General features: G+C 54.9%; 5 protein-coding genes across 5 annotated transcripts; 2 read left to right on the forward strand and 3 right to left on the reverse strand.

The window, feature by feature from the left end:
- Positions 1–288: 288 nt before the first annotated feature.
- On the forward strand, positions 289–2,174 carry DSM5745_07194 (MFS transporter; the record flags this gene model as incomplete). Its single annotated transcript, XM_026749210.1, has 3 exons — positions 289–451; positions 498–746; positions 796–2,174. The coding sequence occupies 3 exons, from the start codon at positions 289–291 to the stop codon at positions 2,172–2,174; spliced, it is 1,791 nt and encodes a 596-aa protein (XP_026602300.1).
- Positions 2,175–3,044: 870 nt separating this feature from the next.
- DSM5745_07195 (SDR family oxidoreductase) lies at positions 3,045–3,845 on the forward strand (the record flags this gene model as incomplete). The annotated part of the gene is made up of 1 exon (XM_026749211.1): positions 3,045–3,845. The coding sequence occupies one exon, from the start codon at positions 3,045–3,047 to the stop codon at positions 3,843–3,845; it is 801 nt and encodes a 266-aa protein (XP_026602301.1).
- A 722-nt stretch (positions 3,846–4,567) lies between these two features.
- Positions 4,568–6,226, reverse strand: DSM5745_07196 (cytochrome P450; the record flags this gene model as incomplete). Its single annotated transcript, XM_026749212.1, has 3 exons — positions 4,568–5,009; positions 5,058–5,864; positions 5,910–6,226. The coding sequence occupies 3 exons, from the start codon at positions 6,224–6,226 to the stop codon at positions 4,568–4,570; spliced, it is 1,566 nt and encodes a 521-aa protein (XP_026602302.1).
- An 817-nt stretch (positions 6,227–7,043) lies between these two features.
- On the reverse strand, positions 7,044–9,594 carry DSM5745_07197 (DNA cross-link repair protein PSO2; the record flags this gene model as incomplete). The annotated part of the gene is made up of 2 exons (XM_026749213.1): positions 7,044–8,642; positions 8,695–9,594. The coding sequence occupies 2 exons, from the start codon at positions 9,592–9,594 to the stop codon at positions 7,044–7,046; spliced, it is 2,499 nt and encodes an 832-aa protein (XP_026602303.1).
- Positions 9,595–11,242: 1,648 nt separating this feature from the next.
- Positions 11,243–14,179, reverse strand: DSM5745_07198 (uncharacterized protein; the record flags this gene model as incomplete). Its single annotated transcript, XM_026749214.1, has 1 exon — positions 11,243–14,179. One exon carries the CDS (start codon positions 14,177–14,179, stop codon positions 11,243–11,245), a length of 2,937 nt encoding a protein of 978 aa, XP_026602304.1.
- Between the last annotated feature and the right edge of the window lie 1,173 nt (positions 14,180–15,352).

The raw sequence follows: 15,352 nt of genomic DNA on the forward strand, positions 1-15,352 counted from the left end.
TTCCCTTCCGATCATGTCGATGCCTTGTTGCCTCAATGCTTCCTATAGATCCTTTGCACCAATCATAGCACGATGGATCTTGTATCTACCGCCTTCCGAGGCTGGCATACTGCCGACCACAAAAGCGGTGAAGGCCATCCGGGCGTTCCGCTGTTTGGGGCGTCATCGACCAAAGACGAAAGGCCGTTGGACGAAAGGAAGCAGGGCTGCGAGCTCCACCGCAACTGCTGGCCCTGCTTCCCGCCATGCTGCTTTTGAAGTTTTATTTCTCCCTTCCAGTCATCTATCATGGCGTCTTTCTCGCAGCTCCCCTCGTCACCTGAAGAGGCGGGCTCCGGTCGTCGTTCCCCGCGCTACCGCGGAGAGGATACCTCCCCCACAGACCGTCGCGAGATTTGGGGCTGGTATGCCTACGGGATCGCTGCCGAGGTGTTTGCCGTGTGCGGCGTCGGTATGTCCATCGGGGGGATATCTTGAGGTGGATGCTGACTGTCCAGGCTCATTTCTCCCACTGACTTTGGAGCAATCAGCCCGCGAACAGGGATTCTTCTCCTCGAGCCATCGACCCTGTGTCGGTCCGGACGCGCCCACCGCCGGAAACGGGACTGCACCGGCGAACGAGGCCTGTGTCGTCCCGGTGCTGGGCATGGAAATCAACACGGCGAGTTTTGCCATGTACACCTTTTCGCTGGCGGTGCTCATCCAGGCCTTGACGCTCGTGTCCTTTAGTGCGCTTGCGGATTACGGTGAGACGGTAAATGTCCCGTGATGATGTCGTTATACTGATTTCGCCAGAAAATAACCGAAAGACTCTACTGCTGACGTTCGGCTTCGTCGGGTCCGCGACGTCCATGCTTTTCATGCTTATTGCGCCGCCGGTGTTCGTACTCGGGGCCCTCTTGGTTATTATCGGCGTCACCTGCCTTGGTTCCTCGTTTGTCGTCCTCAATTCGTTCCTGCCTATCCTCGTCGCAAACGATCCTTCGATTCAGATTGCCGCAGACAAGAATGGAGACGAGCTTCACGACCTTCCGGACGCAGACGATTTCTCTCTGCGGTCGTGGACGGACGACGAGGATAATGGTGATCACACTGGGCCGGCGAAATCGGGGAAACCCACAGAGTCTGAAAAGACTTCTGGCTCTACATCTCCAGAACTGCAACTCTCCACGCGCATTTCGTCGCGGGGAGTGGGCTTGGGCTACTGTGCGGCTGTCCTTGTGCAGATTCTGAGCATACTAATGCTGTTTACTCTGTCAAAGACATCCATGGGCAAAGCCCACCCGACCCTGCCGCTGCGATTTGTTTTGCTTTTAGTGGGAATTTGGTGGGCCGCATTCACTGTAGTCTGCAGTCGATGGTTGCGAACCCGCCCCGGTCCTCCTTTGGAAGATGTCGCTCCCGGCGCCGGCCACCGTCAGAAATGGCGCGTCTGGCTGCGGCTCGTGGGGTTCGCGTGGAAGTCTCTCTGGAACACCATCAAGGTCGCACTGAAGTTGCGTGAAGTAGTTATCTTCTTGGCCGCGTGGTTCTTGATTTCCGACGCCATCGCAACGGTGTCCGGGACAGCAATCCTGTTCGCTCGAACAGAGCTCCATCTGAGTACCGTATCCGTCGGCCTGCTCTCCATCACAGCGACAATGTCCGGAATGGCCGGCGCATTCATATGGCCCATCGTAGCGCGACGTTTCGGCCTGGCCTCCAACCACACTATCTTCCTGTGCATCGCACTCTTCGAAATCATCCCATTGTACGGAATGCTAGCCTACATCCCGTTTATCAAAAAATGGGGCGTCCTCGGCCTGCAACAGCCGTGGGAAATCTTCCCTCTAGGCATCGTCCACGGCGTCGTCTCCGGCGGACTGGCATCGTACTGCCGCTCCCTGTTCGGCGAGCTGATCCCGCCAGGTAGCGAAGCAGCGTTTTACGCGCTCTACGCGGCCACGGATAAGGGGAGCTCGTTCGTGGGGCCCGCGATCGTCGGCGCCCTGATCGATAAGACGGGCTCTGTCCGGTCCGGCTTCATTTTCATTGGTGTCTTGGTCGTGCTGCCGATGCCGCTAGTGTGGCTGGTTAATGCGGAGCGTGGGCGGCGGGATGCGCTGGCTATGGCGGGCCATAAAGCCAGATCTGGTGATGAGACGGAGGAGGGGGAGGGGTTGCTGAGGTCGTAGCCCAAGTACCGGTAGCCAAAGGTACTTTGTATACACTATCCCAAGGTATATATGATTTATAGAATAGACGATTGAATGCGATATGATGGAATTGACGATGTTTGTCCCCGAGTCCAGAGTAACTCTCTTGCTCTTCCGTCCTGTGCAGTCTAGACAGCAGAATCCCCGCCCTCCACTGTGGTCTGCCACGTAGCCCAAGAAAGTCAATTGCATTGCATGAGACAGGTCGTCGTCTCGGATACCGCAGCTCTCTCCTCCGTCTAGCCCAGTTTACCCCTCACTCTCCGGCTTACAGTCTGACCAACCCCTTACACAATTCTTGAGCCCCTTACACAGCACTGACAAACAGCGGTGTAAGCAGCACAGAAACTCTGGCGATGCCAATTAAGCCTATCAGCATCTCAATTGTGCTTATCAAGGTCTCTCTAAGCGCTTACCGCAGAATGCTGAAGTATAGCCAGACCTCCGGCTTGGAGTTGGTTGGCGCCCCACCCCGCCGTAGAGTTTCATGGCGTCATCGACCCAGGGCCCCTCACTCTCACTGCCTGACACTGAACCAGGCCCAGAACAACTGACAAGGTACTTCTGGCCGTTGGGGAGGGGCAGTATGAACACATACCGGTGCTACCGTTACCTGCCCACCGGTTATAAAGAGCCCCATCCGTCCGTCCCTGTTTGCAGTCAGCCCATCAGGTTCTCCCATCTTCCGAGTCCCCGCTTCGAAGCTTCGTGAAATCATCACCACGTCATCACTGTTCTCTGCTGTGCTACTTAAGGCCTCAATTGCCCTTCTATATCCTTCATACACCAATCAAGCTACCAATCCATCCTCTCTACTACCTATCTACCTACCTACCTCAGACCACCAACATGCCTCAACAAGTCCCCTCCGCCTCCTCCCTCCACGACCTCTTCAGCCTCAAGGGCAAGGTCGTCGTCGTCACCGGCGCCTCCGGCCCCCGCGGCATGGGCATCGAAGCCGCCCGCGGCTGCGCCGAGATGGGCGCCAACGTCGCAATCACCTACGCCTCGCGCCCTGAAGGCGGCGAGAAGAATGCAAAGGAGCTAGCCGAGAAGTACGGCGTCAAGGCCAAGGCCTACAAGCTCGACATCGGCGACTACGCGAGCGTCGAGAAGCTCGTTAAGGACGTGATCGCGGAATTCGGGCAAATCGACGCCTTCATCGCCAACGCCGGCCGCACCGCCAACTCCGGTATCCTGGACGGCTCGGTCGAGGACTGGATGGAGGTTCTGCAGACCGATCTGAACGGCACATTCCACTGCGCCAAAGCCGTTGGCCCGCACTTTAAGCAGCGTGGCAAGGGTTCCCTCGTCATCACCTCTTCCATGAGCGGTCACATTGCCAACTTCCCCCAGGAGCAGACGAGCTACAACGTTGCGAAGGCGGGATGTATCCACATGGCTCGTTCGCTGGCGAACGAGTGGAGGGACTTTGCCCGTGTCAACTCGATCTCCCCCGGCTACATCGACACCGGTCTGTCTGACTTCGTCGACCAGAAGACGCAGGACCTGTGGCTGTCCATGATCCCCATGGGCCGTAACGGTGATGCGAAGGAGCTGAAGGGTGCTTATGTCTACCTTGTTTCCGATGCCAGCACGTACACCACTGGTGCGGACCTGGTCATCGACGGCGGTTACACCTGCCGGTAAATGTTTTGTAATTAGCAAATAGCGAGCCTGGAGCTTGGTACTTTTTGAATGAGAATATGATGAATGACATTTATCTTGAAGATCTCGAGTTGTAAACAACGCCGTCGTAGTACTAGTAAGATTAAGTGAGGAAAGGAACCAAGCAGTCTTCATGGAAAGACGTCTCGGGAATACCTACCGCTCGCTCCGCGCGATATGATGCAGGTCGAGGAGGACTCCGCATGCCTTCTGCCGCTGAGAAGGCGGGCTGCCGTCATGACTGCCCCAAAGGGTCACGATACTGTTGAGAGTAGACAAGTGTGATTCACAAGACAATATGAACAGCTGAATTTGGACACTCGACGTTAAAGGTATTTAAATGGCTGAGGGTGTTCGTGAGAGAGGAGTGAGAAGTTGAGGGACTTGGGAAGCTCAGAATCGGAGCTCAGCTGGGGAGTACCTGGGTAGCCGCTCCTTCCCAGCAGTACAGGCCTATGCTTCGGCAGCCCTTTTCTCGGTTTGCCGAATATTGCCGATCCATCCGAGTCGGCTCCGTACTCGCTAGGCAGCAACTCCTCACAAACATGCAGATAGTCTGAAATCTGTACATATGAATTCGTAAAGCTACATACATGTCATGAAGGCCATGCAAAGCAAATCACCTAACCAACAAATAGCCAAGGTATTTTCCTCCCAAGTTCCTCTCCAAATGCAATGCAGTCAAATGCAAGAACGCAAACACACTAAACAACCGTCCTCCTCTTAACACCAACCTGCAAACCAACAGGCTTCCTCAAGAAGCCCTCACGCGTTTCCATAGGCCCCTTCTGCTGCAACTCCCAATCAAACATGCGGAAGACAGTGGAGCAGATGACAAGGAGTTCCATCTCCGCGACGTTGCGGCCAACACAAGCACGGGGGCCCGTGCTGAATGGGATGAACGCGGCCTTCTGGCGGGCAGTGAGGCGAGCAGGGTCCCAGCGCTCGGGGACGAAGTCGTCGGCGTCGGGGCCCCAGATCTCCTTGCTGTGGTGGATGGTGTAGGTGGGTACGGAGAGGACGTCGCCGGGCTTGAAGATGTGGCCGCTGATTTCGACGGGTGCGTTGCCTTCTGGGATTTCGCGGGGGAGACCCATGGCCGATGTGCTGTGGATGCGCATGGTTTCCCAAATGACCCATTGCAGGCTGAAAACAAGTTAGCAGAGTCGAAGCTAAGGGAAATATATGGCTTACTAGGGAATTTCCTTGACCATGGCGTGGGTAGGAACTTCGATGTCCTTAGGAATAGCTTCGTCGAGAACCTCGTGGAGCTTGTCGATGACACCAGGAGTGATGAGGCAGTAGTAGAGGATGGCGCAGGAGGTGTTGGAGGTGGTGTCAGAGCCGGCAATCAGCTGGGTCAGGGCTTCGGCGGTAAGCTCAGCACGGCCAAGCTTGTTGCCATTGGCATCCTTTCCTTCCATCAGGCGAGCGAGAAGATCGACACGGGTGTTGTTGGCCATGACCTCGGGCTTGAGACGCTCGTTGACACACGCGATAGCGATACCAGCCAGGTTCTCAACGGCCTCGAGACCGTCACGGAAGAAGCGGTCGGGTAGGTACTTGGCGAAGGGCTTCAGGGCAGGGTAGCATCCGAGGGTCGCAGAGACCTCACCGCGGCGGTTCAGAACCTCAACGGCCTGGACGTACTGGGGAGGAGCGTCGGGCGACTTGCGCATCTCGGCAATGTCCTGACCCTTGTCGAGCATGCCGAACGGAGCACCGAAAGCGAGATCACCGATAATGTCGAAGGCAACAAAGTTGAACCAGTTCAGGGCGTCAACAGTGGCATATCCGTTCTTGGGGTTGCGCTGGAGCTCGGAGGTGCGGCTCAACTGCTTAACCAGGTTCTCAATGTTGTGGTGAATGTACTGCTCGAACTGGCCAATCGACTTGGCAGAGAAGGTGTGGGAGACAGTCTTGCGCTTGCGAGTGTGCTCCGCCCGATCGCGGGTGTTGAACAGACCGCGGCGGATAGAGACGAAAGCATCGTAGAAGTCACTACACTATTAGCATAAAGCCCACAAACAAGGTTCATTGACGTACGCCTTGAGGAAACCGTTTCCGTGTCCATAGATAGCTTGGATAGCCGCGTCATCGGCAATCGAGACCTGGCGAGGAGCAATGCGCACAAGCTTGCCGTACTTCTTATGGGCGTTGTCGACAGAGATAAAACGATGACCCAGACGAGTCTGCAGAAGCAGCCAGAAGTTCGACCAAGCAGCAAAGCCCGGTGCGGGGATGTCACTCAAACGCCATGTTTGAAGGTACGGGAAGATATAGTAGGCGGCCAGCAGTCCCAAGAGGGCATACGCAATCCTCTCGGGAGTGATATGTTCAGGTGTGAGGAAGTCGGTGATCATGATGGCGAACTATCTGTAGGCCAATGTTAGCAGCTGCAGCGAAGATCGCAAGCTCGGAGAAAAAGAAATGCAGAGGAACTATGCTTGCAGGGCACTAACCGGTCACTAACCGTTGGCGGTTGGCGGAGGTTACGTGGATGTGGGGAATCAATCGAAGCAGTCAAGAGCACAATAAAGAGAAGAGAAGATGTAGTCGAGTATATAGAGGACGTCAATTAGTCCATGGCGTGTTGGAGTCAGACAGAGAGTAGTAGAAGGCATTCCGGAGACGTATTTATGAGGATGAACGACGAGGGCATCCCCGAGGCAAAGGCAGAGGCCCGGAAGTCGAGGACGGGAGTCTGGGGTTGTGCTCGCAGTGAGCGCCAGCCGATTCGCATCCCCGACGCCCCGCCCTTCCTGTGCTCGGTTAGGACTGAGTTACGGAGTAATCATTCAACCATGATTTGTGAGCCAAACTCTTGTCGTTGAGAACAGGCGAATAAGACGAGCAGCCAAGGGAGACTATCCCCAGATTTGGCAGATTAATCCAGGAAGCAGTTCGTTTCCCCGCTTGGAGAGAAATGATGGACTTGAGGATTGGCTCCGTCCATCCGTGCCTCACTTCCTGTTCGGTCATCGCTTTGCCGTCCGCGTGATTGGAGGTCAGTGACCCATTACAGCCTGAGGCAGTCAGGCAGCGATTCGGGATGTACCCGGACACCGGCAGTGGCACTACGCCAGAACAAATTTACATAGATAGAGTTCATATTCATGTGCCTCACGATCATGATCATTATCATCCCATCATGCTATGCAGGGTATTGGAGAGTCAAATCTACCAATCATCCCCGTCAACCTTATACAACCCGCTCTTCCTCTTCTCAGCCTCCCACTTCTCGAACCACCCCTTCATGCGCTCTCGACTCTTCTGATTCCCCACATTAACCGTAGGTATGATCCTCCCGATCCTCAACGCGCAGCAAAACATAGTCAATTCCCGAAACGAGCTGTGCTCGCTATACGGGACACCAAAGCAGGCGCTCTCACGCGTACTGCCGCGCTGCGGTGTCAGATCTCGCACGGTGAATGGTGTCTTCCAATGTGCCGAGTGGAGTACCGTGGACACGGGCGGGTTCTCCAGTGTCCGGCCGGCAGGCGGTCGGTATGTCCAGCCCGTTGGTCGAAACCCGACGACGCGGGTAAAGTGTGGTTTCATGGAGTCGAGGTAGTCGCAGAGGGTTTCGGCGCGGATTTCAAAGAGCGTTTGCATGTGGACTTGGGCCTCGAGGGGGTCGTCGGTGAGTAAAGAGGAGAGCTCTGGGTCTTCCAGACACGCGCAAACACGTTGCTTCGCGGGTGTTGCGTAGATTTTGCTCTTTAGAGCTCGCGCTATGGCGAGGCATATTCGTTCTTTGCCGATACTGTAGGTCCCGATAACGACGAGTAACCGGCCTTGAGGTCCGGAGGCCGAAGGTTTGACTGCCGCGGTAGCGGATGAGAGGAACTGGCTGATGGGATTTTTTGATATGGTCTTTGCGTTCGCAGTTTGGAAAGGCATGTGGCCAAGACTATCGTACTGGCCTTGGTCGATGCGCGAACACAGCTCGGCACAGGCATTTACGACGTCCGACTGCCTCGGAAAAGCATACTTGGGGCTGAGATATGTAGTATCAAGATAGCAAGCATCAATTCGCTGCTGCCAGCTCTTGCCCGTTTTCGGGTTAACGACATCCGGACGGAGAAGAGCGTGCTGCACATGTTGCGGAGAAGCTCGAAAGTCACCGCAGTGCAAGACTCTTTGGATACGAGTAGAAGTCCCAGAATTCATTGCCTTCTCAAACAGAAAGATGGCACTACCAGGGCAGTGGTTGGCCTCGATCATAGTTACCTGCACTCCGCCTGTTCCAGGCACTTCTGTCTTCGTCTCAAACTCCAGGTCCACTACCCACTTTGGATCGACCCTGAGTTGTTGACGCACAAGATTTGCCGTCGCTCTGCTGCAGTATATTGGACCGTGGCGCCAGGACTTCGAAAGTCCGATGTAGTGATCGCTGTGAAAATGACTGAGGAAGTAGGCATTGCACGATTCGACTGCTCCATAGCGGAAAGCATCCACTGATATTGAGAAGCCTGTAATGATCTTATAGAACGGGCAGGTCCGTTGATAAGCCTGTTTACCCCTAGAAGCAACATCGCTTGCCGCTGCCTCTGCCCACGCCGCGTCTTCAGCATTACCTGCCATGATTTTGGAGAACGCAGATCCGGCTTTTGATGTTCCGGACTGAGTAGGATCGCGTTGCGCTGGTTTCGCTACAGCAGCTCGGTCTGCGGCCGTGGACTTCTGCCCGGGAGTGCTGATATTTGGACTCTGTTTCTTCGGGAGAATTGGGCTTGGCTTCCCATCGAGGCAATCATTGACATGCGCCATGGTATTCTATTCGATATTCTTCAGCTTCCTCTTTGCCTACCCGAGGAGGGCGACTTACTGTTTCACTGAAGCCCTCCAAGCTCCCTTGACACACGGGACAGGTAGGTTTTTCATTCGCATCGAATCCAGAGGTCTCCTCGTCAAGAACCTCGTATCCCTCGACGCCTAAGAATCCTTCACCCCCAACTCCGTCTTCTTCTATATCGTCAAAATCCGCGTATTCATCATCTTGCATGTGGCTCGTGGCTTCTCTTACCAGCGGTGGTACGTCGGCGGCGAAATCGCGCTTCTTTCCCGTTTGTTCTTCGTCCGACGGCATTTCGGGCCCCTTCGAATCTGTCTCCGCGGGCACGCCGTTCGCTTCTCCGTCTCCATAATCCTTGAATGCCTCAAATCCCTCATCCTCACTATCCGACTCATCGATAAAGGGCCCGCTGATCTTCTTGGCCTTCGGCGCCGCCTCCTTCTCAGATTCAGCTTTTGGAGAAACGGCATCCACCTTCCGCCGTTTCACCGCAGAGCCATTCTCATTATACCTCTCCGCCCCGTCCTTCCCAGCATCGTCCGCATCCTCTTTCCCTCCGTCCTCCCCCCAGATATCCGGCGTCCGGGACCTCTCCCTTGCCCGCTCGGTATTATTCGCAGCACTCAACGACCCATTCCGGCCCTTCTTATCCTCCAGAAACAACCCCTCGCCACCATTAGCTTCCCCATTCGCCGAACTGCCCTCCCTCTTCAGCAGCCGCGGCCGCGGGGCTGTAACCCTGCTACCGGGTCGTTCCCCCTGCGTCGTAAACTGCGTAATGCGAGCTTGTTTCGAGCTTGATTGCGGCGGCCCGTCTGCTTTCTGGAAGAAGTTCAGGAGTGTATTGTTTCGTTTCGCGGAGTTCGATTGCGACTTGCCGCTGGACGGCTTAGATGGTGTGGAGGTTCGTCTGGAATTGGACGGAGCGGGCATTGTGTGTGGGCGAACTGTGAAAGATGTGAAATCGGTGCGGTGGTACGGAGTAAGGTGCGAAGGTGGATTTCGTTCGTTTGAGGTCAGAGTTGGTGTTAAGGTTGGTTAGCGAAGGTGCATCGTAATGGTATCACACGGTATATGCGGTCGTTATTCGTCTAGTATATTCAGTCGCTGGTCAAGGAAGTCGCTGAAGCAAGGATACGCTATAAACGAGAGTGTGTATCGCGTTGAGCAAGGGTGGGTGGCGAGCATCCCGGAGGCGCGGCAGGTCTCGATTTTCGCGACACGTAGTCACGTGCAAATCTCGGCTAGGAAATGGGAAATATGAAGCTAGCTACGAACGACTGGCAAATGCTCCAGTAAATTTCGCTATCTGAGTGGAACGATACTTTGGAATATAAGAGGGTCATCCACAGCATTGTGTGAGCTGCCAAGGACGTAGATGATCTCGACTAGGCGACATGTGCGCCCTCTGGAGTCCGCTCCGGTATTTCCAACCGGCAGCTCCTCCCCAATCGGCCATAGTCCATCATGTCCGGCCCTTCATCATCTTATGTTTTCCTGAGTCGGTCGACGAAACAACGACACCGCATCACATCGTAAAGCGCATTCATTAAGTAGATAATAGATCTCAGTCCCATCCCGTCCGTGCGAATCACCGAGCCTTTCCCGCCTGATTCGCAGCCTCTGCAAAGCCCGTTAGCACATACCTTCATGCCGTCAAGTCCAATCCACTGTTGGCGGGTGCCTACCTCTCCTCGTCGCATCCTCCAACAAACCAACATCAACCTCCGACCTTGGGAGCACAACGTAGCGCACGACACTGCCGCGGATAAACATGTTCTTAACGGAGCTGAGATGCGGGTACTTGTCAAGATCGAGGACGTCAATGTCGTCGAGCTTGATGTTCAGGTACTGGTCGACGGACTTGAGCGTCCCGCGGATGCGGATGTCGTTCTTCAGCTCTATCGTCACGACTTGATTTGTGAGGGTTTTGAAGAAGCTGCCCGCCAGACAGAACGTTAGCGCATGAGACCCTACGGGTAAATCGGGTACTTGGGGAGGAGAGAGTACCTGAAGAACAGCATTTTGGAGGTTTGAGGGTTGGATAGCTTGGTTTGATTGATGCGGCCAAGGCGGAGGAGCGATGAGGATGCGGGCGGGATGGGCGGGCTCACGTGACTGTGATGAAGCAGATGGATGGCCACGAGGTAGTCTAGTCTATGGCTGTTGGGTGAGTTCTTTGAGGGTGTTAAATAATCGTCTCAAAAGAGAAGTCTCTCCTGAAGTTAAGTCCATGGTCTTCTCCTCGGCTGGGCGTACGGTACGCTGCCGTGGCTACGATTGGAAACACGGCGGCAGATATATATTCTAACGTAGTTCAAAGGTCAAACAGATAGGGTTTCATTCAAGTTTCTTTTACTCCGTACTATCATTGGTATCAAATCTCATCTCATCATACTCTCAGTCCCATATTCACTCATCAAGAACGCTCAACAGGGCCAAACCAGGAAACATTAGTAGATCAAAGTGAGTGCTCGCCGCCAGGACGATAGACAGACAGAAACAAAAACAGCCACCAGGGCCTAAGATTAAACAAGTAAAGAGTGGAATGATGCAAAGTGCAAGCCCAAGACAATGCCAATCAGCAAGCCATCCCATTGCCCTGCTTCTTCAACGGCTTCATAGCCCAACCAGACAAGCAAGTCCAGCCAGACCCGTTCTTCCGTCCCTCATCGAAAACACTCCCAATCCCCTCAAGCAACTTGCCCTTATCCCGACCCATCTCAACCTGCAACTTGAGCAGCCACTGTTCCCAGATCCAACCGCCAAGCAAGCCCGTAATGGACGCCATATCGGCCGTACTTCCCAATGGTCCCTGAACCGGCTCGTAGTCGTCGATTAGACTCTTTACCCGCGGGTCAGGAGTCTCTCTCGGGACTTGAGGCTTTGGTGGTTCAGTGCCCATAGGTAGGTACATCCAGCCTCGCTTGATGCCAACGAAGCCTTGCTTACGGAGACGACCGAGGAATTGCTTGGTGGGAACTGGGTCGTAGCCTCGGATCTTCAGGCTGAACGACAACTCGATGGATGTTGCGGAGGCGTAGGGTCCAGCGCGGGCAATTTCGGCATCCATCACCAGGTATTCCAGATATCCGCCAGGCTTCAGACAGCGACGACATTCCTGTAAACAGAGATCGTACTCGTCTAGGCTCTCCCCGGCCGGGCGTTCCGTCTTCAGGAATGCGGGCAGAGAGCGAGCCGAGATCACGTCGAACTTGTTATCGGGGAATGGGAGCTTCCAGAGCTGGGATACTTGGATGTGGTGGTGGTTTGGAGGTCCTTTTATCGCTTGATTGACCTGTTGGTGCTCGGTGTAGACAGTGTACACCTTGACTTGGGGATAGTCGTGCGCGAGATGCCAGGCCCACTCGGCTGTCGCATGGCCTCCCAGGTCGAGAACCCGGATCTGGCGGCGCTTGTGAGTCTTTTGGGCAGTCGTCATCGTGGCACGTTTCGAGAGGCGCTTCCGTGCCGGACTTGCAATGAGACTGCCACCGTGCAGGTATCTCAAGGCCTCCATGGCCCACATTGGCTGGCTGATTTGGGAAAGAACGAGTTGTTCCTTCTCGACCATGGAGAACTGAGCCTTTTGCTGCAAGATCCCAGGGAGCACGGAGTTGCGAGGCGCCTTCGCGAACGGCCCACTGTAGGCTGGGCGCTCAGGAAGAACTAGTTCGTAGTTCCCAAGCAGACACTTGTTGTGAAGACCGGACAGACCAAGACGGGAAGACTGCACAGCATCGAAGCGAGTGCTGCGATGAACAAATGTATCTCCACGTTTAGACTGCTCAAGGAGGAAGCGGAAGCCGCGCCAGTAGATCGAATCCTTGCTGGCCTCAGCAGCAGGAAGAGAACTAGGCGGTTCCGGGAACGTCTCGGCCACGCGGATGGAAGCCTTGCGTTCAAGGGCTTTGGCGGCCTGTTGGACACTATCGTCCACCTCCTCAGCTGCCTCCTCCTCATCGGCAAGGTTGTTGACTGGATTCGTTTCGCTGAGCGCTGCAAGATAAGAAGCCTGCGCCGCTAGCCAAACGCTAGTCCTGTCCAAGCTCGACAATGCCTTCTTCTGGAGTTCCTCAGCATAATTCTCATCTTGCTCGTCGGGATCGTACGTGGTGACTGGCCTCGAGATCTCATGAACTCTTTCGCTGACAGGGCTAATGGTCCCCTCCGTTGGCGGGTATGCCGGGCTCTCGGGTATCTTGATCGCAGTCGGAGGCGCGTAGATCGCTGTCAGCTGCTCGTCATTCGACCTCTCCGGGAAGTCGATGACTTGCTCGACAACTTCTCCTTCACCTCGCGGAAAAGGAAGGTTATAGAATCGCTCAGCAGTTGCAGACGTGGGAGCATTGCTTAGCTTCGGAATTGACCAGGTATGACGAGCTCGAGGAGCCAGCGAGTTGAAAAAACCTCCAGGTGACGGTATGTCCAGTCTCGTGAAGCTATAATCTGACATCGCAGACACCGGCGTCTCATCTTCGAGGCGACGCGGCCCCGATGATGCTGCAATCTGCCACATTTCCTCGTTCGCTTCTGAAGTCTCCGACCACGGTTCCGGCGTACCTTCCAGAGGGATGAACTGCAACGTCGCCAGAGCACCTTCAGGCAGAGCAACACCTTGGTCCGACGGTGTATCCTCGCGGGTGAGTTCTGGTGGAAAATAGCCGGCTTGCGGTGTAGTCTGGCCAGGTATCTGGGGGAACTCTCCGATAAAGCGACGCCAGTCGTCGTCGGCACTCTCGATAGGAACCTCGATGCTTGGTATCTCTTCCGTCTCGGAGGTGGCGATATCCGGGTGTGAGTCGTCCAGGTCGGGTAGAACATGGATCTCGCGTGAGTTCCAGTCGGTATCTGGGAGAGATCGTAACGACGGAGTCGACGGAGTGCTGAGGTTAGACACCTGATCTGATGACACACTGCCATCCAACGACGGGGTCGCGTGCATTGCCGGTACAGTACGTGACAACAGCGAGAGAGCGGCTGGAGAAACGGGGATCCGTTGCGGAGGCGTGGGCGGAACCGGCGAGCTTTTCGGAGCCCCATGGAGCGAAGGCCATAGATTCGATGAGGGGATAGAGAGAGCTGGCAAGCGTCTTCGTGAACCCGGAGACGTCACCGAGCCGGTCCTTGTGGTCGGTGTCGTCAAGCTGGTAGGCCGGGTACTCGTATAGGACATGCACTCGTCACTGAAATCCGACTCATCGTCCGTCGCATCGTAGAGCTCATCAAAGTTCTTCATCTGATTCTGCCAATCCACATCCGAACACGACGAGACGGACCCAGCCGACAGCGGCGACAGGAACCTGCGCTGTTGACTTGCCAACGGCAGCGAAAGCCCAGCGGTCCTCAGCTTCAATTGCGGTGGTGGACTCCTTGGCCCGTTGTCGGTCGGACTAGGCCCCGTCTTGTCTGCATATTGTGTCTCGCGCGCGTCTTCGATTATAGTATTAAGCCTCGTACCCCGAACCTGCCGGGAGGGCGGACATCTGGCAGTTGCAGGGCGATTCGGCTCAGCCATCATCGTGCCTCGTAATCTGCTAGACGGGTTATAGTAGGTGAGCCAAACCAACAAGCAGTACTTCTAGGGGTATCTCAAGTCATGAACCTGATCAACAGGTTTGGGTTTCTGGACAATAACGAAAGACGCCTAGCTACCAGAGCCAAAGGCACGACAGAGAATAAACCAAAAAGCACACAAGCAAACAAAGGGCAAGCAACTCCACAAGACAAGGGAAAGGGACGAAAACCGTGGCCACGAGTAGCGCAAGGCTGTGATAAATAGATCTCAGCGCGGGGAGAGGGCAGATCAAGCGAAGGCGCCTTCATCCGTGCAGAACCTAATGCAGCATTGCGCACGTCGGGCCCAGGAATCCCTGTCTAGGTGTCTTGGAGGAGCGGCCATTGGCTGTGAGCGAGCAGGCGCTTCGAACAGGAGGGTCTTGCTGGACGCTGAGAGGTAGGCTGGGAGAGTCAAAAAGCAGCCAGGCAGACCGTCACACCAATCAAGGCGAACGAACCCTCCTTGTTTCTGCAATGAACCGCCCATGAGAGTTGTTGTCCATATCACTTTAAACGGAGTTTGCTGATTGGCGTGATGGGCGAACTGCAAGCGCCTAAAGGAACTATCTTTAGAACCACGACCGGAGTCGGAGGAGGAAAATTGGCAATCTCGGGCTCAATTAGCGGGGGTTGGGTCACTTGGACAACGTGATTATTGCGATCGTGACCAGATAGCGGAGTGTGCTAATTATGGAGGATTCTGTGCTGTCAGAAGAGGCAGAGAATCATCCAAGGATGGCTGGGTCAATCGGGATAAGCAAGACCAGATCACCTGACTTGATTGGAGGGTCTTAAGCACACGAGCAGTTTCTCAATTGAAGTCAATTGTTACGGAGTACCGTAGATCCATTCATCACTTTCAGAGGCTCGGCCTTGACATCCAGACTATAACCACCGACAAACATCATATCAAGAGAGTTAACAGCTGTATAGTTTTCTGTAACCAGCCAATCCTACGAGATACTTCCGGCGCTCCGCAACTAGAGCATCGAGGAGTATTACCATCTGCGGCCTCCTACACTGTCGCCCGCTCTTCGTTACCTTTTCTTGCCTCTTTACCTAGAAAAGAGGTGTAAGTCCGCAATTTCCCGTTACTGACTTGCGCGGATATGAATCGCAAGGTAAGGCCGTC

This window comes from Aspergillus mulundensis, assembly GCF_003369625.1.
Source record: "Aspergillus mulundensis strain DSM 5745 chromosome Unknown scaffold_7, whole genome shotgun sequence".
Lineage (NCBI taxonomy): Eukaryota > Fungi > Ascomycota > Eurotiomycetes > Eurotiales > Aspergillaceae > Aspergillus > Aspergillus mulundensis.